This window comes from Heliangelus exortis, chromosome 2 (genome assembly GCF_036169615.1).
Source record: "Heliangelus exortis chromosome 2, bHelExo1.hap1, whole genome shotgun sequence".
Taxonomy (NCBI): Eukaryota; Metazoa; Chordata; class Aves; order Apodiformes; family Trochilidae; genus Heliangelus; species Heliangelus exortis.
In genome coordinates, this window is record NC_092423.1 from 150,219,292 (window position 1) to 150,244,222 (window position 24,931).

The 24,931-nt window shown below is 45.8% G+C and overlaps 1 protein-coding gene across 1 annotated transcript in view; it reads right to left on the minus strand.

Annotated features, from left to right (window-relative positions):
* Window positions 1-24,931, minus strand: part of ZC3H3 (zinc finger CCCH-type containing 3) — a 216,577-nt gene that overhangs the window by 47,423 nt on the left and 144,223 nt on the right. The window contains exon 5 of the mRNA XM_071738554.1: window positions 13,613-13,806. Coding sequence (XP_071594655.1) covers window positions 13,613-13,806 — 194 coding nt within the window. The remainder of the gene's footprint in view (window positions 1-13,612; window positions 13,807-24,931) is intronic.

Below are 24,931 nucleotides of genomic sequence, written 5' to 3' on the forward strand. Positions count from 1 at the left end.
GAGCTTAAGCCCATGGCCTCTTGTCTTACTGGTAGCTACTTGGGAGAAGAGCCTGACTCCCCCCCTGCTCCAACCTCCTTTCAGGGAGTTGTAGAGAGTGATGAGGTCTCCCCTGAGCCTCCTCTTCTCCAGCCTCAACACCCCCAGCTCCCTCAGCCCTTCCTTGTGCTCAAGTCCCTTCCCCAGCCTTATTTCTCTATCTTGGGATAGAGCACCCCACAGCCCTTTGCAATTATGTTTAATGCTCCTTGAAGCCAAGTCAGCAGGATGGGCAATACCAGGAGCCAGCTCCCCAGGGCAGCAGACAATCTCTCTAAATATTTAATATTTGGGCATAAAAGCAGCCCAAAAGGGGACAACCACGCTCCCGTGCTTCTGTGCCATCCTTTTAGTTAAAGCAGCCTGACAGCCACATCTTGGCCAGAAAGGAGGAATCACTAAAAAAATAAATAGATAAGTAAACAGATAAAAGATGCAACGGCCTCATGCCACTGGTTTTTAATTTATATCTAAAAAAAAGAAAAACTCATTTATGGTAAAAATTGGGAGGGTTTTTTTGCCTTCTTCTGGCAAGAAACCATGATGTTATCCACGGACAGGAGATTTGCATCTCCCAGGATGGGTTCTTGCTGTGAATTGTAGCCTGGAGGTAGTTTAACCACCTGAGAGCTGGTCCCATCCACAGCAAAATCCAGGTGAGGCACATCCTCCCAGGTCTGGCAAAGCATTAGACTGGCAGCTGGCAAAGAAACCCTTCCTCTATGCTTTCCCACTGCCTAATTCCTCACCTTGCTTGCAAATCCTCTCTGAAAGCCACCTAAATATTAACCCAGGAGGAGACAGCCCCTGGCTGCATAAAGCTTCCAGTTAAGAAGCTCCATATATTGCTTAAATTCCATAAATGGAATTTATGAAGGAAATTCTCTGGCATGGTTGTATTTTAAAAGCTTTTGCATCTTAAAAAAAGAAGTTTAAATAGAAGTGAGACTCTACGAGCACCAAAGAAGCAAAGGAGGAGATGTAGGAGGGTGGGTTTGATGATTCCATCACGGAGGTCCGAATTTTGATTTTTGGTCTGGTTGCCAATCTGGGATGCCCCATCAGAGCTGCTACCAAGAGGTTTGCATTATTAAATACAAAGTGTCTGATATTCTGCAGACAGAGGGTGTATCTATAATATTAAAGTCACCCACATGCTGTAAAATTGGGGCTGAGAAAAAGGCAGGGGCCAGGAGGGTAAAAGAGAAATAAAACAAATTAGGAGCTGAAATTTGCCGCAGTCTGGATTAAGTCAAACAAAAAGCCAAAATGATCCCCTGTAGGGTTTGACTCTGGTCTCTGAAAGTCTTGTTTCGCCAAATAACATGATTTTATTTTTTCAGAGAGATGCCAGTCCCAAATCCATCCTGTTTTTCTCCCCAGTTGCTCTCCACCCAGCGTCGAGACGAGAGAGCGACTCCGCGCATTCCCTAATTCTGCTTTCCCCTGTCTTAGCAAAGCCCCTGGCTGCAGAGATTTAAAATGAGTGGAACAGCAAGTTCACACTCAAAGGCAGAAGGAAAAAAAAAACCAAGGAAAAAAAAAAAAAAAGTTGCTGGGGAGAGCATCAAGAACTGCACGTTAAGGGCTTTTTAACTGATTACACACAGCACGGCGGCGTCAGGCTTGATATTTTATACCCTGCGTAAGGGACAGGTGTTTTTCTCCCTCTGCTTTTTATTTTTTTCCTTTCTCCTTTTCTTGCCTTCTTAATGATTCCGTCGGTTCGGAGAGCATCATCTGTAAGGAAATCCACAGCCCGTGCAAACAGGGTTGTTTCTCTTCATGCATCATCCCAACCTGACACCGGCTGCTCCGCCGCTTCCCGGCGTTATCAAGCGCGAGCGGAGAGAAGTGATTGTTGTACCTAACCCAGCCGTGAGACTCAGAGCGTCTCTCCGGAGGGAGCAGGAGCTGTCATGTTCATTAAATGCATGATTACAGCTATGATTAATAGCGGGGGCTCCAGCCTAACTCCTTTTTTTTTTTTTTTTTTTTTTTTTTTCCCTTTTTAAATCCCTGCTCCTCTCAAGGAATCCGCAGCCGAGCGGTCCCACGGTGTTTTCCGCGGCGTTCGCCTCCGGCTTGAAATTCCAGCTTTTGATGGAAAAGAGGCACGATTTATCCTTGCCAAAAAGCTCCACAGCCACAAAATATGTTTGAAATGAGCAGGTCAGATGCTTCAACCCTCCACCAGCATTTATTAGGAACATGGGTTTTTTTCTCAATAATCCCCACAAAATATCTCGGGACTTGAGGGGTCCCTCACTTCTCCTCCTCCAAGCAAAAGCTCACAGAGATTTGCCTTGGTAGCCCAAGAACTGCATTTGGAAGCAACACTTGGTGCTTTTCAGGATGCCAGCATGGGCAGCAGGATGCTTCCATCCAGCTCCAACATTCCCTGTTCAGCTCTCACCTCACCCGAGGGTTGGCAAAGCAAAAAAAGTTGTGGCTGCCCCATCCCTGGAAGTGTTGAAGGCCGGGTTGGATGGGGCTTGGAGAAATCTGGTCTAATGGAAGGTGTCTCTGCCCATGGAAGGGGGTTAGAACTAGATGGTCTGTAACATCTTTTGCATTAAAAAACAGCTCCAGGGAGGGAACACAGTGAATTATTATCTGTTCAGTTACTTAGAAAGGACTTCACTGGTCCTAGGGCACAGCTCAAGGAGCAGGAACTCACCACATGGAAATTCTGCTTGTGAATCTGATCTAGTAATTTATTTTTGACATGGTAGGAAGGATGTGGAAAAGGGAAATAGCAAAAAAAAAAAAACAAAACCAAAAAAACCAAACCCAAGTCTGAAGTTGAGAAGTTGGCATATGCCAGGGTAAAAGGATGTGCAAGAGGGTGAAAACATTGTTAGGGTGACAGCCCTGCACCCACCATCCACGTGACCCTCCTTGGGACAGAGGAAACCACTGAGCCCATTGCTGCTCATAAAATCATCAACTGGTTTGGGTTGGAAGGGACCTCAAAGATCATCTAGATCCAATCCCCATGGGCCATGGGCAGGAACACTTCCCACCAAACCCAGGTTGCTCCAAACCCCATCCAACCTGGCCTTGAATGGTTCCAGGGATGGGGCAGCCACAGCTTCCTGGAACAACCTGGGCCAGGGTCTCACCAACCCTCACAGTGAAGAATTTCTTCCTAAGATCTCATCTCAACCTCCACTTTTGAAGCCATTCCCCATCATCCCACCACTCCAGGTCCTTGTCAAAATCCCTACCCAGCTTTCCTGGAGCCCCTCCAGTCACTGGAAGGTGCTCCAAGGTCTCCACATTGCATTCTCCTCTTCTCCAGGAATAACAACCCCAATCCTCTCAGCCTGTTCCAAGAGCAGAGATGCTCCAGCCCTCAGATCATCTTTGTGGCCTCCTCTGGACTCACTCCAACAGCCCCATGTGCTTCTTGTGATGGGGACCCTAGAACTGGACTCAGCACTACAAGGGGGTTTCACCAGAGCAGAGTAGAGGGGGTGGATTCCCTGCCTCTCCCATCTGCTTCAGAAGTCCCAAATCAAGGAGAATTTATGGATATCTACCACAAGGAGGGAAACAGCTAGGGTTTGGCCCAAGTGACCATGGCCAGCAGATGATTGGTTCCACCAATAAATGGGTCATAAAATGGTTCAAATTGGGGGGGACCTGAAAACTCATCCAGTCCCAACCCCCTGCATGGGCAGGGACACCTCCCCCAGCCCAGGTTGCTCCAATACCCGTCCAAACTGGGCTGAGACACTGCCAGGGATGGGGCAGCCACAACTTCCTTGGGCAACCTGTGCCAGGGTCTCACCACCCTCAAATTAAAGAATTTCTCCCCCATCTCCAACCTAAATTTCCCCTCTTCCAGTTTTAACCCATTTCCCTTGTCCTCTCCCTACCCCCCCATGTCCAAAGCCCTCCCCCAGCTTTCTTGGAGCCCCTTCAGATATTGGGAGGTTGCTCTAAGGTCACCTTGGAGCCTCCTCTTCTCCAGGCTGAACAACCCCAATCCCTCAGCCTGGCTTCCCAGGGAGCTGCTCCATCCCTCTGACCATTTTAATGGCTCTCCTAAGTGGATCATCCCAGTTTCCCATTATTTTTTGCTCATCAAGGGAAGAGGTTTTGCCATAAACTGCACTCACTTCTGCTCAGCATGTTTGACCACGACCTTGGCACCCAGGAAAATATTCTGTTCCATGATTCCACAAACACAAGAGGAAAATTTTTCACTCTGAGGACAGTCAGGCATTGGAATGGTCTCCCAGGGGAAGAGGTGGATTCCCCCACTTTGGAAAGTTTGAAGTCTCAGCTCGATGGGGTGCTGAGACATCTGATATAAACAATAATATTAGAAGGGTTGGAGCAGATGATCCTTGAGGTCCTTTCTAATCTGGCATTCTGTGATTCTATGAAAAAGCTTCCTTGACCCATTCTGGCTCCTTTAATAAGCCACACTCAGCCTCCTTTAGAAAGAGCCAAGTGATTCATTTTGTGAGGCTCTCTCTTTGTTTTCTTGCTGAACAAAAAGTTTTTTTTTTTTTCTTTGAGGCTGGCACTCAGGGAAATTTATTCCTTTAATTATTATTCATTTAAGTGAGTTCCACTGTTTCAGATGATCAGCACTAGCAGCTGCTGGGGGTAATTTATTTTACTCACCAGACAGCAGAAGTCCTCAGCCTCCAGAAGGTAACAACAAAACAAGAGATGAGTTGCCTGTACCTAAGAGCAGCTTTTTGTACTCTTCTGCCTGTTTCCACCCCTAACAGGAATGCACAGGAACCTGAGTAGGGGTGAAGCCATGAAGAACTATTGGTTGGTGGAGAATGGATCAAGAGGAGAAGGTTTTGGGGGTGTTGTGTGAGGAGAAGATCAACATGAGCTGGCAACATGCACAGGAACCAACTGTGTCCTGGGCTGCATCCCCAGCAGCGTGACCAGAAGGGACAAGGAGGGGATTGTCCCCCCCTGTTCCACTCTGGTCAGACCCTCCTGGAGTGCTGGGTCCAGGTCTGAGGTCACCAACACAAGAACATGGAACTGTTGGAGTGAGTCCAGAGGATGCCACAAAGATGATCAGAGGGCTGGAGCAGCTCTGGAGCCAGGCTGAGAGAGTTGGGGGTGTTCAGCCTGGAGAAGAGAAGGCTGCAGGGACACCTTAAAACACCTTCCAGTGCCTGAAGTGGCTACAGGAAAGCTGGGACTTTGGAAAAGGACCTGGAGTGATGGGATGATGAGGAAGGATTTCAAATGGAAAGAGGGGAGATGGAAAGAAATTATTTAGTGTAAGGATAATGAGACCCTGGCCCAGGTTGTTCAGAGAAGGTGTGGCTGCCTCATTCCTGGAAATGTTGAAGTCCAGGTTGGATGGGGCTTGGAGTATCCTGAGCTGGTGGGAAGTGTCCCTGCCCATGGCAGGGGGGTTGCAATTAGATCATCTTTAGGGTCCTTTCAACCCAAACAATTCCATGATTCTATGATCAGTGAAGCAACCCCAATCAATGAAACAGGCTTTGGGGTTGATGATGTAGAAGCAGATACTTCCTAGGAGCCTGGAGTGGCTGCTGTAGAACATCTCCAGAGTTCTGCAAGTCCTGGTGCTAGATCTAGTGGGGCTTCTTGAGGAGAAAGTCTCTGCTCACCATCACTTATGGTCCCAGAGTTGAGGGACTCAACTTAAAAGGGACCAAGGGCTTGAGCGATCCCCAGGTGGAGGGGATTAAAAGACTGAGTAATCTCAAAGACAAGGGATTGAGATTGAAGGGGCCAAGGGACTGAGAAATCCCAAAACCAAGGGACTGAAATTGAGGGGACCAAACAATTTAGCAATTGCAAAACCAAGAGACTGAAGCTGAAGAAGCCACAGGTTCTTGGACTGAGATTGAAGGGGTCGTGGAACGGAGCTGAAAATGGGTAAGGGACTGAGTAATCTCAAGAGACAAAAGAGTGTGAAGAGACAAGAGATTGAGCAATTCCAAAACCAAAAGACTGAGATTGAAGGGGGCCAAGGGATTTAGCAATCCTCAAAACAAGGGATTGAGCCCAAAAGGGCTCGAGAGATTGTGTAATCTTAAAGATAAGGGACCGAGCTCAGAAGAGGTCAAGAGATAAACTCAAAAGAGGTAAAAACCTGAGAAATCCCACAAAACGAGGGATTAAGATTGAAGGGGGCCAATGGATGGAGCAATCCAAAACCCAAAGAATTCAGCTCCAAGTGGCCAAACACAAGTGTGCCCCAGAACAAGTGGTATCAAAACCAGCTGAAAAACAAGGAAAGCAACACTCCAGTTTTTGCTGTTCTCACACCTGGGTGCAGTGGGTTGGCCTCCACCAACTCTTTCCTTCCCCCTCCACCATTCAATCCTGACAAGCCTCAGGTTTTTACTTTTAAGTCTTTCTTTCTGTTTGGCTTTTTATTTAAAGTCAAGCAGCTCAGAGGAGGGCCCATTGTTCACGCAAGCCCTTGGCTGGCCCGACGGCAGCGCTGAGCACTTTATCATCCTGGCAAACATGAAAAGTGCATTTCTGCAGAGCTTAGCACTTCTAAAATTAGTTGGTAAACAAGCAGCAAAGTGTGGACTTTCTTCTAACACGTGTTCCTGAGCTCTGGTTGTCTTCCTCCCCCTTTCTCCAAGCATGGAATTCTCCCACCGCATCCACAGTCATCTTCGTGAGCGTCCAACTCATTCAGCCTGGAGAAGGCTCTGGGGAGACCTTGGAGCACCTTCCAGTGCTTGAAGAGACTCCAGGAAAGCTGGGGAGAAATTTTTGATAAGAACATGGAGTGATGGGACAAGGGGGAAGCTTCAAGATGCAAGAGGGGACACTGAGTTGAGATCTTAGGAAGAAATTCTTTGCTTTGAGGGTGGTGAGATCCTGACCCAGGTTGTCCCCAGAAGCTGTGGCTGCCCCATCCCTGGAAATGTCTCAGGTCAGGTTGGATGGGGCTTGGAGCAACCTGGGCTGGTGGGAGGTGTCCCTGCCCACAGCAAGGGGTTTGGAACCAGATAATCTTTCAAGGTCCCTTCTTACTGAAACCACTCAATAATTCTATGATTTGCCCATGGAAAGCAGCCTGGACACGGGCAAAAGGCCACCAGCCCCAGCCCCAGCTCCTGATGTGCAATAACTCTCATGGCAGTAGTGGTGGCTCATGCCTAGATTGGGGTCAGGGCTGTTTTCTGGACAATGTCAAACCTTAATTTGGTTTCTGCTGCTTTCAATCTTGTACAGGGCTGTGCTTTTGTTTGTTTGTTTGACTTTATTTTCCCTTTCGAATTTTTTTTTTTCTTTTTTTTTTTGTGAAACACTGTGTTGCCAGGACCTTGGGCTTCTTTCCCCAGATTCATGGAAATTCTTATTGTGTTCGAATAACATCTTAGCAGCTGTAGAAAAAATTCAGGAAAGGTTTGTCACAAGTGGAAAAACCTAATTCTTATTATTACACTTGCTTAATTAACTACAACGTATCGGATGCTTGCCATGCCACCCTGCTGCCTATTTTCCAATATTTCTACAAAGTGAAAAAAATATCATTCAGGAAATATTATTTATCCCGAGGTAATTATTTATCCTGAGGTAAAAGGCTTTTCCATATCTGATACTGCATCTTCACCTGCAGGAAAATGAGGAGCACGTGTCCCATCCTGATATTTGCAGCTGGAAGTTTTCTTCTGAGCCTCTTCCATCCTTGCTCAAGCAGCTGAATTGTGCTACATCTGAGCTCACCAAATATCCAAGAAGGCAAAAAGTCTTTTTATTTCCATATTTCACCTGTGGTGGCCAGGAGACAAGCTCCTAATTTGCAGTAAGGCTTTTGGAAGCAAAGCCACATGTGTGATGAGAGCACAGTTCTCAGCAGCTGCGATGCCCCAAAACGTGGAGCACTCCAAGGTTCCTTCAGGAACTTTTTCCTCCTTCAGAAGCTTTTTCCTCCTTCAGAAACTTTCTCCTCTTTCAGAAACCTTTTACACTTTTTCCACCTTGAGAAACTTTTCCTGGCTTTGCCACAATGCTTTCCCTGTCCACAATCCAAGTGTCCCTCATGTCACATCACTGATAACGAAGCAGGTTGCAGGTAAACCATGGCAAAATCCCTTCTCTTCCCTTTGCTCCAGGAGATGGATGAGTTGCTTTCTTCCTCCTGGTAGTCTGGGAATCAGCCCTGATAAAGCCCAAAGCTGCAGGAGGTGTATCCCCAGGAGCAAATTTTAACTCAGGCCCAGCATTTGTCACTAAATCACTTGATGGGGATGGTGTGATGGTGGATCAGTTGGATCAACAGATGGAAAGCTGGATCAACATCATCTTATTTCTTATAGTCAGGCCATGAAGAGACAAAATGCCAGCCCAATAAATTCAAGCAAACAGCAAAATTATAACCCAGCATGAGTAAACTCCAAGCCATTAAACTGTCACCAGTGTTTCTCTTCTCTCCGTTACCCCTAACACACAGTGTCTGGCAGTGGGAGGGAAAGGAAAAGCTGTTTGTCTCTTTTTTTTTTTTCAACTTTTAAATAAAGTTTGTCAAGTGTTGGAAAAAAAAACATTAAGTAAATATGTGAAGGTTTGCACCCAATGAGTGCACACAAATCTTCCACCCTGCCAGCCCCATCCATCCTAACACGAGAGGCACCGCGGGATCTGTTGAATCCATCCTGGTGGAAGAGGATGAATTATGGGGAGAGCTGAAAGGTGACAGGAAAATACTGTTTCCAGGGATTTATGGTGACAAAACCAATGTGCTGCATGGCAGAGGGAAGAAGGCTACAGCAAAAGAAGAAATATCTTTAAAAAAAACCCCAAAAACTCATGGAATGGTTTTGGTCGGAAAAGACTTTGAAGATCATCGAGTCCAACCATTCAACTTAATCATAATATAGATCATGGTTTGGGTTGGATGGGACCTTAAAAATCATCTAATTCCAACCCCCCTGTGTGTGCAGGGACACCTCCCACTAGATCAAGTTGCCCAGAGCCCCATCCAACCTGGTCCTGAATGTTTCCAGGGATGGAGCTTCCACAGCTTCCCTGGGCACCTGTGCCAGGGTCTCACCAGCTTCACACTAAAGAATTTCCTCCTAAAGATGGGTTTGTATTTTACAGAAAATAAACCTGGAAAGGACCTTTTATCCTGAAGCTGGACTAATTAACACCTGTTTCTCCAAATGAGACCTCATTAAATGAAGAGGTACCAGAGGAGAAGGAAAGAGGGCAGGGGGTTGTATTTCCTCCATCCCCCACCACCACGATGAGGAGCAGCTTCCTCTTGACCACCAAACACCACCAAACACCAAACTGATCTTGAGACAGTTGCATAACTCCATGAAAGCCTCATTACTTCAAAACCAAGAGCAAACAGGGGGAAAAGTATCTGCAAAAGTATCCACTGGAGCATCCTCACCTGATTTTACCCATGTTTTGATTTTTAAAGCTGCTTTAGATCACGTCTGCAAACCAAATCCCTTGGAAAAAAGTGATGTTTCCTTCCCCAGACCAAACATTCCCCTCCCCAACAAATCCCCCAACAGCAATGCCAATCCCTCCATTTGTAAAACTCTTCCCATCCTACTTTTGGTTCAATTTCCTTCCCAGAATTTGCACTCTGGGCTGCTGTTTTTCCACCTGGTCCCAGCCCAGAGGTGGATATCCATGGAATCATAGAATTACAAAACAGTTTGGATTGGGAGGGACCCCGAAGAACATCCCCTTCCAACTTTCCTACCATGGCCACAGACACCTTCCACTGCACCAGGTGTCTCCCAGCCCCATCCAACCTGGCAAAGGTTCTTTGGGCAACCTTGGTCAGGGTCTCACCACCCTCAGAGTGAAGAATTTCTTGCTAATGTCTCCTCTAAATCTCCCCTCTTCCTGTGTGAAACCATTCCTCCTCATCCTACCACTCCATGGCTTTGTAAAAAGGAAACCAGGCAGCAGTTTTTGTCAGGTCCACCCCAATGATCCACTCCAACACCATCTCTGTCCTCCCCAAACACATCAAGGAACCATTTCTTTAAAAGAATCTCAATAATGGACATTTCAGAGTCAAGCCACCCAACTTGCTCCAGCATTTCCTTATCCTCCTCCATTGAAAGCTCTCCATGAACCATTCCTGGAACACTTTAATCCTCTCATGTTCTGGCTGCTGCACCTATCCATGAAGAAGACATCCTTCTTTTGCTTGGCAGCTCTTCACCAGCTTGGGAACCTGCAGCTCCTTCATCTTCTCCTCTTCACATTACACAGATCCAGGTCCTCCATCTTTCCATTCTTCCCACCCACCACTTCTCCCAAGGACCCTTCCCAGTGGTCCAAAACTGTCCTGAAACATGACCCTGACCATCCAATGTCTTCTCTGCCCACATCTTGGTGTTTTCACCCTTTATATTCAGTGACAGCTTCAACACCTGGGGATGGTGCTTATGGTAGAACCACCCTCGAGTTGGCTGTGCCTTTAATGGAGACTCATCCCCAGGGAAAGGCATCCCTTTTTTTCAAGCTCTTTCCCCTCTTTATTAAAAATTTCTGGCCTCTAGCCATGTATCCAGACAGCAGCAGAGGCTCCAGGAATGCTCAGAAGTTCCTGGCCCCATGGAAAGGTAACAGGAGTTCAGGCATTCAGATACTTTGGAAAATCTCATTGCCATTAGCAAAGCTCTTCAAACAATCTGACATTGCTGACACGAGGTTTTGCTTGGTCTACAGACCCCTAAATTTGCTTTGTGGCCTTTTTTTTTTTTTTTTCCACACTCCCAAAGCCTGATCCTTGCTCATCCTTCTCCAGACACAGCACAAAACCTGAGGATTTGCCAGGTAGGATCTCAGCTTTCCAAACAAACCAGATGGACGAGCCTGTACCTATTTGCAGAGCCAGCAGTGAGGACGACCAAAAATCTGTCCTGAGCAGAGCTGAGTTGCAAAAAAAAAAAACCCCAAAACCCAGCAAACTGTCCCCAAATGGCTGCTGAGCATCCTTTTAATGCACTCAGAAGGGAGATTACCTGGAAGTGATGCTCCATTGGCTCCCCCTGTCCATTGCAGCATCCTCATCTCTGCTGTCATTTGCAAGCATCTTCATTTCCCATCCCCAGGTGGCATGGGGCAACTGATCCAGGTTTTAGGTTACATCTCTGCCCTCCTCCCCATAAGTTTATCACCACTGGCCACCTCTCTCCTACCCCTCCCTCATCTCCCTCTCTCCATTTTCTCTCCATCACCATCTGGGCACCAGCACTGGGGGGAGAGGGGGGGGTTGGGTGGTTTATTTCCTCTTTCTCAAAACGTTGCTGTTTGCTCCTAATTTTCCTCCTGCTTTTCAAACTTCCCAGAGCTACTCAGCTCTCCTTTGTGCTCACACAAAGCTGTTTCCCTCCCTAATCCCTGTTCTTTGTGGGTTTAAACATACCCAGGATGCCCCAGCAGGCATCACACAAAGCGGGGTGAAGGCTGTTTCACCCCTCAACAACACGGTGACATCGCTTGCCTCTTTCCCACTGCACAGAAAACAACTTAAAATCACCTCATTTATAACATTATCCATGAACATAATCATCCCTGCACCTCTCACCCATCCAGCAAAGAAAAAACAGTATCACAAAGATACTGGCTTTGTCTTCCTCAGCTTAACCATTCCCAAAACTTGTCAATAAAGCAGTAACGGAGCAAAAATATTGGAAACTCAAAAAAAAAACAAACCTCAAACTTTAAACACAGTTGAAAACCTGGTGGTGAGCCAGATTTGAGGTATTAATTACAAAAGGAGCTAAACCACCAATTTAATTGAAATCAAATGGAAAGCACATAACTCCATCAAACTTCCCTGTGTCACAGAAATGTCAGAGTGTTCGGGGTTGGAAGGGACCTCAACAGATCAGTGAGTGCAACTCCTCTGCCAGAGCAGAATCACCCAGTGTAGGTCATAAAAAAACACATCCAGGTGGGGTTTGAATGTGTCCAGAGGAGACTCCACAACCTCCCTGGGCAGCCTGGGCCAGGGCTCTGTCACCCTCACAGTGAAGTTTTTTCTTATGCTTGCACAGAACCTCCTATGACCCAACTTCCACCCATTGCCCTTTGTCCCATCCTTGGACATCACTGAGAAGATCCTGGCTGCATCTTCCTGCCACTCATCCTTTACATATGTATAAATATATAAATATATATTTAATATTTAAATATTTATATATTTATAAACATATATTTATATATATATATTTATAAACATTAATGAGGTCACCTCTAAGTCTCCTTTTCTCCAAGCTACAGAGCCCCAGCTCCCTCAGCCTTTCCTCACCAGGGAGATGTTCCACTCCAGCATCTTGCTGGCTTTGAGTTGTCTCGCCCAAGCAATTCCCATAATTATCTGCAGAATGATCCTCCTGGCTTTTTTTGGGTCAGTATTGAATGTAACTTGATGAGCACCTCAAATACCTTTAACCTTAACTATTTGAAGCTGCTAAAGACTTTGCTCAGGTTAAAAAAAAAAAGAAAGAATTTTAATGGCAAGTTTAACTAAACCCAAGTTAAAAAGAAAACCAACAAACCAACTCAATTTTCTGAAACATTTTGTTTCTCCTACATTATTTTCCCACCTGTGCTACCATAAAGCAAGCTGGGAGATGCACTTTGCCAACAATGGGATGCCCATCACCTTTGTGTCTGGGCTCCTGTGAGTCCAGAGGTCGAGTTGCAACACAAGGGCTAGGAAAAAAAGCAGCTCAAAAGTTGACCTCTGTCCTGGTTTGGGCCAGGATAAAGGTGATTTTCTGTCTTGTACTTTTGCTTTTAGCTAAGTCTCTTGTAAGTAGTTGCACTTGCTGAAATGAACAGCAAGTTTCTCAGGCAGTGTCTGCTGCTGGGACTGATCCCACTCGATGTTTAGAGTTACTGCTAGAGACTGGTGTGCAGAGCCAAGGACACTGCTCAGCTCTGAGGAAAACATAAAGAGGTCCCACCTGCAGCCCTCCTTTGGGGAGGAAGGGACAAGATAGATGCCAGAATTGACCAAACAGAGTATTCCATCCCATATACCTCATCCTCAGGATAAATTTGAGGGATCACGAGGGCCAAGCCAGATTTCCTGATTTCCAGCTTCCGGCTGCCTGCCCTTCCTGCCTTTCCTGCTTCCTTCCTTCACTCAGCATCCTGGGAGGATTCCATCCCTTCCTCTGCCTGTGCTCCTGATCCATGCCAGCCTGAATCTGTGTGTTCCTGCCTCCAGCTCCCCACTGCTGCTGAGCCCAGGAGTCCAGCCTGGACTTTCCCAGGGCTGCCCTGCAGCCTGGGTGGTGACGTGAGAGCTATTGGGGGAAAGGGGGGAGGAATGTGGTATCCACTTTCTTGTATATTTGTATATATTTAGTAATTTTTCCTATTTCTCATTCCTGTTTCATTAAAGCTGTGTAGTTTAGTTTCCAACCCATCAGTCTCTCTCCCTTATTCTCTCTCCTTTCTTATCAGGGAGGAGAGAGGGATTAATAGAGAGCGTCTGTTACTGGGTTTAATTGCCGGGCCAGTGTTAAACCGTGACAACCTCGAATCCAAACCTCATTGGATTTTGGATGTAAACCAAAGACAAATTCTTGTTGCTCACCTGCTCTGCCAGGACTCTTGGTGCTCAGCTCTCGAGCCCGGCCAAGGGTGCTGGAAGTTTTGGAGAGTTTATTGGCTGACACTTGGTACATCACCCCACCAATGCAGCAAAAGCCTTTGCTCCTCCACCTCTGCTGCACAGGCTGGGACTTGGAGCTCTGAAGTGATGAACGTGGTTGGTTTAACAGTGGAGATCTGTAAAAAAACATAAAATCAAGGTGTGAGTTCAAAGTCAGGGGGAGAAGGTGCTGATTTGTGAGTAAAAGAAGAGGAAGTTCTTCAGTAGGAGGGTGGGGAGACTCTGGGACAGGTTGTCCAGTGAAGCAGAAGTGTTCAAGGTCAGGATGGATGAGGCCTTGAGCAACCTTGTCCTGGTTAGGGCCAGGATAAAGGGGATTTTCTGTCTTGGACTTTTGCTCTCAGCTGAGTCTCTTGGAAGGAGCTGCACTTGCTGAAATGAACAGCAAGTTTCTCAGGCAGTGGCTGCTGCTGGGACTGATCCCACTCGATGTTTAGAGTTCCAGCTGGAGAATGGGGTGCAGAACCAAGGCCACTGCTCAGCTCTGAGGAACATTTGGCCCTCTGCAAGGAGAAAAGGAGGCAAGAGGTCCCAGCTGCAGCCCTCCTTTGGGGAGGAACAGACAAGAGAAATGGCCAGAATTGACCAAACAGAGGATTCCATCCCATCCACCTCATCCTCAGGAGAAATTGGAGGGATCACCAGGGTCAGAGCCCTTCCTGCTTCCCCTTCTTCCCCTGTCCCTGTTTGCTTGGGCATCCTGGGAGGATTCCATCCCTTCCTCTGCCTGTGCTCCTGATCCATGCCAGCCTGAATCTGTGTGTTCCTGCCTCCAGCTCCCCACTGCTGCTGACCCCAGGAGTCCAGCCTGGACTTTCCCAGGGCTGCCCTGCAGCCTCAGTGGGGATGGGAGAGTTCTTGGGGGCACTTGGCCCTGCTGAACCTCATACAACTGGTGTTGACACAGGGCTGGACACAGGTCCCTCTGCAGAGCCTTCCTATCCTCAAGCACATCAACACTCCCTGTTGGCCACACTTTTCTCCACAGAATCATAAAATCATCATGGTTGGAAAGGACCTTCAAGATCAAGCCCAACCATCACTCCTGTAACCTCTAAATCACCCACAGTACCACATCTACCTGCTTATGGAATACCCCCAGGGATGGTGACTCCACCACCTCCCTGGGCAACCAGTTCCAATGCCTTCCCACTCTTTTAATGAAGAACTTTTTCCAAATACCCAATCTGAACCTCCCCTGGTGTGACTTGAACCTGTTTCCTCTTGTCCTTTTGATGTATCTTAGGACCTGGTTGGCTTTCTGAGCTCCCAGCACACGTTCAGAGGGATCCTGACAGATTGGAGATGTGGACCCAGGCCAACCTCATCAAGTTCAACAAGACCAAGTGCAGGATCCTGCATCTGGGTGGAGGCAATTCCAAACACTGATACAAGATGGGGAGTGAAGGGCTTGAGAGAAGGAGGAAAAGGACTTTTGGGTGCTGGTGGAGGAGAAGTTCAACAGGAGCCATCAGGGTACACCTGGAGCCCAGAAAGCCAACAGTGTCCTTGGCTGCATCAAGAGAAGAGTGGCCAGCAGGTCAAGGGAGGGGATTCTCCCCCTCTGCTCTTCTGAGACCCCTCATGGAGTTCTGCATCCAGTTCTGGAGTCCTTCTTACAAAAAAAAGACATGGATGTGCTGGAGGGTGTCCAGAGAAGGGCCACGAGGATGCTCAGAGGGCTGGAGCACCTCTCCTGTGAGGACAGACTGAGAGAGTTGGGGTTATTCAGTCTGGAGGGGAGAAGGCTCTGAGGAGACCTTATTGGAGCCTTCCAGGATATGAAGGGGCTACAGGAAAGCTGGGGAGGGATTTTTTAGGATGTCAGGGAGTGATAGGACATGGGGGAATGGATTCAAACTCCAATTTAGATTGGAAGTTAGGAAGAAGTTCTTCACCTTGTGGGTGCTGAGACCCTGGCACAGGTTGCCCAGAGAGGTGGTGGAAGCCCCAGCCATCCCTGGAATTTTTTAAGGCCAGGCTGGCCAGTTTTTAAGTTTTGAGGCTTAAAAACTGGAAGTTTTTAAGTCTCAGAGGCTCTAAGCAACCTGATCTGGTGGGAGGTGTCCTTGCCCATGGCAGGGGGGTTGGAAGCAGATGATCTTCAGGTCCCTTTCATCCTTGAAAACTCCATGATTTTATGATTACCAGCTCACAATGAGGGCTCATCTGCCACCAAAAAAAAAAACCCAAACCCCAAACAACCACCCTCTAATTCATGACCCACCCTGTGCCACCCCCCCTCCCTCCCACTCCTCGCTCAGTGCCACCCAACTCATTTCCCTCCCGCCGCCGTTCCACAAACAGAGCTGTGGCAGGCAAATCAAACCTCAAATATCAGTCTCCTTCCTCATTGAGCTCTAATCCAAACAGTAATTTGTTTATGCAAATTAAAGCTCTAATTTTGCCTTCCTCCAAACTCTGCTCCTAATGCTATTAGCGGAACGTATCTAAACCCCGCATTACCGGGGAAGATCTGTAAATTAAGATCCTGCTATCCTATCAGCAGAATGCAAACCCTGGAGAGCATTACCTTTAAATGAACATGTGCTGCAAAGAAAGAAAGAAAAAAAAAAAAAAAAGAGAATTGTAAAATGTAATAGTTACATTTCTTGGTGCTTAACGTGACAGCCTATTCATTTCACCGAGCTGTTGCCACTGGCTACCGAGCTGGGAGAATTGCTGCTTGGATGGGAGGATGCACAAAGAAGCTGCTGCCCCTCTTCTCATTGAGGGGGGTTTGGTCTTCATGAAACTGCTGCAGCGTGGAGCACTGAGTCATAAGTTTGGCAAAATAGTCACAAAGTGGAAGGCAGGAGGTTCAACTTAAATAGAAAGAATCACAGAATCGTAATGTCATGGAACGGCCGGTTGGGAGGGACCTCAAGGATCATCTGCTCCAACCCTCCTAATATAATTTTGAGATGTCTCAGCACCCCATCAAGATCAAATTCAAAACTTTCCAAAGTGGGGAAATCCACCACTTCCTCTTGAAGACCATTCCAATGTCTGACTGTCCTCAGAGGGAAAAATTTTCCTTTCATGTTCCATTGGAATCTCCCCATGAGCAACTCGTGCCCATTGCCCCTTGGCTTGTCCATGGGATTCCTTGTAAATTGGGAGTCTCCTTCTTTGTATCCCCTCTTTAATTACTGGAACATCATAATAAGGTCTCCCCTAAGCCTTCTCAAGGCTGAACAAACCCATTTTTCTCTGACTCCTCAAATGGCAGCTGCTCCAATCCTCTGATCATCCTCACTGCTCTTCTTTGGACCCTCTCCAGATCCTTTTGGTCCAGCAGGGACCAGAACTCAATCCAGGTGTGGTTTGACAAGTAGGGAGGGATGAGAACTAAAAATGCCTTCACTCTAAGAACACCAGAGCACTGGAATAAGCTGCCCAGAGAGGTGGTGGGTGTTTCCACCTCTGGACATTCCAAACCCACCTATTCCAAACCATCCTCTTCTAGCTGAACCTGCTCTGGCAGGGGGGCTTGGATTGGTCCCTTCCAGCCCCTAATATCGTGTGACTCTGTGAAAAGCAGGTTTCTTGTAAAGAGCTTCAGCACTGGCAGAGTTGTGTGAAGATCCTGATGGGAGGAGGGACAGCAGGGCCACCCATGGACCAAGAGCTCCCAGCAAACCCCTGCAAGCCCAAGGATGCAGCCTGGGGAAAGTTTTGTGGCCCTCTCAGAGACTTGATGCAGCCAAGAGAAATGATATAAAAAAATAATCTAATGGTCTAATGGATTCTCCCCCTCTGCTCTGCTCTGGTGAGAGCTTTGTGGAGCAAAACATCCAGGTCTGGGATCTCCAGCCCAGGAAAGACATTGAGGTGTTGGAGTCAGTCCAGAGGATGCCATGAAGATGATCCAAGGGTTGGAGCATCTCTCCCAGGAAGGCAGACTGAGAGAGTTGGGACTGTTCATTCTGGAGAAGAAAAGGCTCCAGGGAGACCTTCTTGAAGTTTTTCAATCCTTAAAGGGGATAAGAAAGATGGGGACAGACTTTTTAGCAGGGGCTGTAGTGATAAGACAAAGCCTGATGGTTTTTAAACTAAAAGAGGGGAGGTTTAGAGGAGATTCAAGAAATTTTTTACACTAAGGGCTGTGAAACCCTGGTCCAGGTTGCCCAGAGGGGTGGTAGATGCCCCATTGCTTGAAAACATTCAAGGTCAGGTTGGAAGCATCTCTGATTCATCTGATTTAGTTTGAGATGTCCCTCACTGAAGGGTTGGACTTGTAGACTTTCAAAGGTTCCATTCCAACCCGAACCAGTTGATGATTTTAATAAAGATCTCATAATACAACAAATTGTACAAACATTGCAGCTCTGACCCATCCCAGCTCTCCTCCTCCTCCTCCCAGGGAAGCAGCTCCAGCAATGGAGATAGGAGGCCTGGATATTTTTATACATACATATATATATATATATACATATATATATATAAAATAAATATATATTGAATATATTTCATATATTCAATACATATATATATATACATAATAAATATATATTGAATATATTTCATATATTCAAGATAATATTTATTTAAATATATTTCTACATGAAATATTTAGCTATAACAGAAAATTATATACTTATTTCCTGTATATAATATGTAGAGAATATCTATCTATATCTATAGAGATATATATTACTGAATATATTGAATATATACTATTGAATATAGTCTCAATACCTATATTGAAATACATCATCTAAAGATTATACATAATGAGATGCTTTTATATAAAAATCTCCACATTCTTACCTATCAATCATCTCTGAATATTATTGAATCTAAATACTGGCTACAGAGATTGAATTAAATATTCATTCAGCAATACCTAGAGATACTCAATATGTAGAGTCAATATATATATTCAATAATATGTAGAGATAATTGATAGATATGTAGCCCAAATTGCAGTGTTGTTTTTAGTACTTTATGTTATTCAGAAATTAATGAATACATATATTGAATGTACATTGAGTTACACATATTCAGTAACACCCAGACATCATAGATACAATATGGACCTATTATTTTACCTATAGAATAATTACATATTTAATATTTTCTTTTAGTCTGTGAGAAGGGAGGGATGATGCTCATCCACAGCCCCTGCTTGGGTTGGGAGGGAGAGGCTGAGCATGAGGCAGCACCCAGGGCCTGGGGGTTCTGCTGTGTTGGTGTCTCCCAACCCCAATGATCCTGGAGGTCCCCGATGATCCCAAAGGTCCTCAATGATCCCAGAGGTCCCTGATGATGCCTGATAAGCCCTGAGCCCTGGGTTATGTTGGCACCAGGGACCCCTCTGCCCTTAAAGAGCCAGAGTGAGGAGGGGAGGGCACCCAAACCCTTGTGCCATTGGGGCCAAAATCTCATTACTGCACTTAAGAACATTTAAAAATAATTTAAAAGCACTTAACAGGGGAATCCTGTTATAAAGAGAAAACATATATAGGTGTCTATATATAGATAACATAATATGTATTTTTATAATTTCATAAAAAATACCCATTATATATTATATATACATTATATATTGAGAGCCACTGAAATGCTCAGAGGGTTGGAGCAGCTCCCTGGGAAGCCAGGCTGAGGGATTGGGGTTGTTCAGCCTGGAGAAGAGGAGGCTCCAAGGTGACCTTAGAGCAACCTCCCAATATCTGAAGGGGCTCCAAGAAAGCTGGGGGAGGGCTTTGGACACGGGGGGGTAGGGAGAGGACAGGGGAAATGGGTTAAACTTGGAGAGAAAGGGGAGATTGAGGTTGGACACGAGGAAGAAATTCTTTAATTTGAGGCTGGTGAGACCCTGGCACAGGTTGCCCAACGAAGTTGTGGCTGCTCCATCCCTGGAGGTGTTCAAGACCGGGTTGGATGGGGCTTGGAGCATCCTGGGCTGGGGGAGGTGTCCCTGTCCATGGGGAGGGGGGGATTCTCCTCCTCTGCTCTGCTCTTGTGAGACCCCACCTGGAGTTCTGGGTCCAGTTCAGGAGTCCCCAGCACCAGAAGGACACAGAGCTCCTGGGACATGTCCAGAGGAGCCACTGAAATGCTCAGAGGGTTGGAGCAGCTCCCTGGGAAGCCAGGCTGAGGGATTGGGGTTGTTCAGCCTGGAGAAGAGGAGGCTCCAAGGTGACCTTAGAGCAACCTCCCAATATCTGAAGGGGCTCCAAGAAAGCTGGGGGAGGGCTTTGGACATGGGGGGGTAGGGAGAGGACAAGGGAAATGGGTTAAAACTTGGATAGGGGAGATTTAGGTTGGACATGAGGAAGAAATTCTTTAATTTGAGGGTGCTGAGACCCTGGCACAGGTTGCCCAAGGAAGTTGTGGCTGCCCCATCCCTGGAAGTGTCTCAGCCCAGGTTGGATGGGGCTTGGAGCAACCTGGGCTGGTGGGAGGTGTCCCTGCCCATGCAGGGGGTTGGAACTGGATGAGCTTTAAGGTCCCTTCCAACCCAAACCATTCTATAATTCTATGATTCCATGATTCTAGGTATAATTCATATGCATATATAGATTATATGTACACACCTCTATATTATATATATCTATATCTACCTCTGTACCTAGATCTACCCATATATATATATATTTTGAAACAGGTATATGGATGGTATGCACACTACAGCCTACACATACTGTATGTTTAAAAATCTATTTTTTTATATAGAAAATTATATCTCTCTATTCTCTATGTCTATATAGATTGTAGCTATATCTAAATATACTGATAAATTGCATATTTCTATGTGGATATATAAATCATGGCTAATATATATTTCTGTATATATCTATCTAGATATGTATCTATATTTTTCTAACCACATATGGATTGATCTCTATATGCCCATGGCTATTATCTATATTTTATCTTTAGAGAATACTTATTTCAGGATAGTGAATATAAATGGAATTCTATTTATTCATTGGTATTCTATAAGGTCATGAAAACCCTTAAACAATCACTAGCAAGCATTCCCCATTAGCCCTTATATTACAGTATTCTCATGTATTGAAGAATATTAATTGAAATAATTAAAATAATAATAATAATAAATTAAATAATAATATGAAGTCTTCGCATCTTGAGATATCCCAACCCTAAAATCCACAGAGCACCTTTTCCATGGATTTTGGTTCTCCATGCCCATCCCTAACCACCCTGGGTGTCACACACCCCAAATCCTCTCCAGTTCTCTGGGCACAGGCAGAGATCCCCAAGCATCACTTGCTGCCTCAGTCCTTTTCTGCTTTGAACTAGCAGAGCAATTCCTTGGAAAAAAAAAACATCTGTGGGGTGGAAAATAAAAAATATAGGGCTAAAAAAAATCAACCTCCTTATGGCTGGAATCTCAATAAAATCCAACCAAAGCCAAATCGTGTGCAGCCCTGGGGGCTGATGCCGGCTGAGAGCCCAGATGGTCAAATCCTACAAATCCTTGGGATATTTTTCAGGCTTTGCTGCATTTGCTCAACCCGTTGAAGTCATTGAAAACTCCATTCCTTGCTGGAAAGTCACCATTTATCAAAAGTTATTACCCAGTGGCATCTGACCCCTGGGGATGTGAGCAAGCAGGTAGCAGCTGCCAAGCAAACTGCGAGGGCTGCAGATTAGAAAAAGTTTTGTACTTTTATAAAGCAATATTAAAAAGAAAAAAAAAAAAAACAAAAAAACAGGGTAAGAGGAGGGGAGCAGGGATGTGCACAGCCACATGTTCTCCTCTCCAGAATTCCTAAGGGATGGTCAAGTTCCAAACGAGGGACCATCAACTCTGTGTGTCCCATTAGGGATGTTCTAATTGGGTTTTTTTCAAGGATTTTGGCAGAGAGTGTGGAAAAGCATCTCACCCCACCAGGGGAGTGGGGCTGAAGCTCCACTCATTTGTAGTCATTGCATTTTTGAGGTGGAAAATTGACCATCTGGGTGGCCTGCAAGCAAAGCTTCTCCAGAACATCTGCTCAGGCTGCCAAAGCCACAAGTGCCACCAGCCTGAAGTCTCAACCTGGAGCTCAGCTCGAGCTCACAGGAGGCTCAACCCCCTCCATTTCCACTTGCTGGGTGGTGGCATTGTCCAAGTGAAGATGTCCCCATCACCCCTAAACCTCCACAGTATCACTTGGAAACCCTCCTCTCCAAAAAGTCAACATTAAAGGGGTGGGTTATTCCCCCACGGGGTGAGATGGTCCCCAGTAACCCACCCCAGACACCTCCCCAGGAGGCTTCACTATTTGTATTTTTATTTATTCTACTTTAACCTCAGAGGTGGCCTCCTCCACCCTTCACTCCCCAATACTGGAGGTGCAACCTTGCAGGGAGATGCAACCTGGGGCTGGTGGGGCCCCCCTGCCTGTAGATGTTCATTCCATGACAGAATCACAGAACTGTCTTGGTTGGAAAAGACCTTTAAGATCACTGAATCCAACTGTCAAAATCACACACCCCCGAATAAAATATTTATTCCTACCTGTATCACCCACCAGAGCACATCCTGAAGGTCCTCAGCTACATGGTTTTAAATACCTCCAGGGATGCTGACTCCACCACCACCCTCTCAATTAAGTTATTCTTCCTCAGATCTGGTCTAAACCTCCCCTGGTGCAACTCCAGGCCATGTCCTCTGGTCCTGTCATTATTTACTTGAGAAAAAAGGCCACCACCCACCTCTCTACAACCTCCTTTCACAGGAGGTCCTGATGCAAACTGAACAGGAGAGGAGATGCTGACCACTGGGAGATGCTGGGAGTGCTTCAAGGGAGTTTTTGGCAGCTGAATGCACATCTTTACAATTTATTGGGTATTATGTAGTAGAACATTAATGATATTTATCATAGAATCACAGGGTGGTTTGGGTTAGAAGGGATCTTAAAGATCATTCAGTTCCAACCCCCTGCCATAAGCAGGGACACTTCCCATTAGACCAAGTTGCTCAAGCCCCCATCCAACCTGGTCTTGGACATTTCCAGGGATGGGGCAGCCACAGCTTCCTTGGGCAACCTCTTCCAGGGTCTCACCACCCTCAAATTAAAGAATTTCTTCCTAATGTCCAACCTAAATCTCCCCTCTTTAAGTTTGAAACCATTTCTCCTTGTCCTCTCCCTACACCCCCATGTCCAAAGCCCTCCCCCAGCGTTCCCCCAGCTTTCTGGAGTAATTACATATATTGAAATATAGATAAATAAATATAAATATATACTATATATATTTAAGTATATATAATATATAATGCTCTAATATATTACCCTATTTATGATCTGGGAGCCAGAAGAGATGAAAAATTCAAGCTAAACACGACCTACATCAAAAAATCACGGTGAAACCTGAGCCCACGGAGAAAAGAAAGGAAGCAACTTAATCACCCAACCTTTCCTAAACCACTTCAGTTCCTCTCCAGCCAAGCTGTTGCAAGCCATGTAGCCCCAACACAATCACCATTCCCCTCGAGTGCCACCCAACCCAGCCAAAAGCCACCGGGGAAGTGGGACAAGGAGCTGAACCGACCGCCCCGTCGCTTTTCATCGGCGGCATCTGCCTTGAATTGTTACCCTAATGGAAAGGATGGCCCTTTGGAAATGAACTGTATAGAGGGAAGTAAAGAAAAAAAAAAAAAAAAAAAAAAAAGTGGATAAAATTAATGAGATAATAGCTGGGGCCAAGGACCTGAAGAATACGACACGAGAGGTTTGTAATTCCCTTTCTGCCGCACGAACCCGCGGATCTAAAGAGTCCTCCTGTCCATCCCGAAGGCCGTCTCCGGCAGGAAATTTCATTAACGCTGGAAAATAGGAAAGGTATTAAGCGTGGATAATGAAGGCCAGAGTGTGAACAGTGCCTTAAGATAGTCTTCTTTCTCGCCTTTGTAATGGGAGGCATGAACTTTCCCTTCAAATCCATTTCTAATCCATTTGAAATACTACAGCAAATTATCTTCCCTTCAGCCCGAAAGCGGCCAGCCAATTTACTCCGAATAGAAGTGACAATGCTACAGAATTTATCGCCATAACCTTGACTACACAAGGTTGAGGGTTGTCTTTCCCCCCCACCCACCCCGCAGGGTGGACAGGGGAGGAAAAATTTTGAATGCAAAGGGGGTAGAGGAATGTTAGAAAAATGTTTTAAAACAGAGTCGCAGCTGCCGCCGGAGCCAAGCGCAACGGGAAAGTCGTGGGGTTTTGCACCAAAAAAGTTAGGAGTGGAGGTACTGGGTTAGTAAAATACTCTGTAGGTTGAGATCTGGTTGCATCTCTCAAAGAATCAACAACTTTGTTTAAGTCCAGGGAATTTGCAATGGTTCCTCAGAGAAGTTCCTGATGATCGTGTCTGATTTTTCTTCTCTTTCCCATCGCTAAACACCGGAGCTGCTGCTCGTGTTGACCAAGTTTGATTTTTCTTCTTCTCTTTCTCATGGTCAAACACCAAGCTGCTGTGTCCTTCCTCCAGTCTTCTTTGCTTGCTGGGCTTCCCATTGCTTGGAAAGTAGAAATGCTGGATCCTTCTTCCCACCTCTCCTGCAAGACCAACTTCGTATCGTTTGGGAAATGGAACTGTTTGTTCTAAAAGAGCAGTAAACCCAAAGGAAAAACTGGACCAAGAGGGAGAAAAGGGCTCAACTGGACAATGTGGAGTCAACCATCAGTTGATACCCAGCTCAACGTACCTTGCTTACCTCCAAACATAGCAAAGCTGCTGAAAATGGAAGAAAATCACCAAAACTTTATCCAGAAGCCAGCAAGTGATGCTACCAAAACATGCTGCCCTCTTAAAAAGATGAAATAAATAAAATAAAATAAAATAAAATAAAATAAAATAAAATAAAATAAAATAGTGAAGATTTCTAAGGAATGTGGAAAATTAGGGTTAGCAAGAAGGACAACTCATCCTGGTGTGCAGTGAGAGCTGAAGGAGATGCTCGGATTTAAAACACCCACATTTAGGAGACCAGTCCCCACTCAACACATTTGACCCAAGAACCCCTTACAAACACCTGCATAAATGCACCTAAATTTGAATTATTCAAGTACCTGATGTCCATAAATTAAATGCAAAACCAAGAGCAGAGCAAGAGCATCCCAACAGCCCGCCAGCCAGCTGAAACCGAGAGGATTTCTTGGCGCTGACGGCGATACAAGTGGCTCTTAAAGGATGATTTTCTTTTACTGCTGGATATTTTCTTTAGGCTTAGCTTATTTTTTTTTTTTTTTCTAAAAAAGTAATCCTTACATAGTAAGAAAT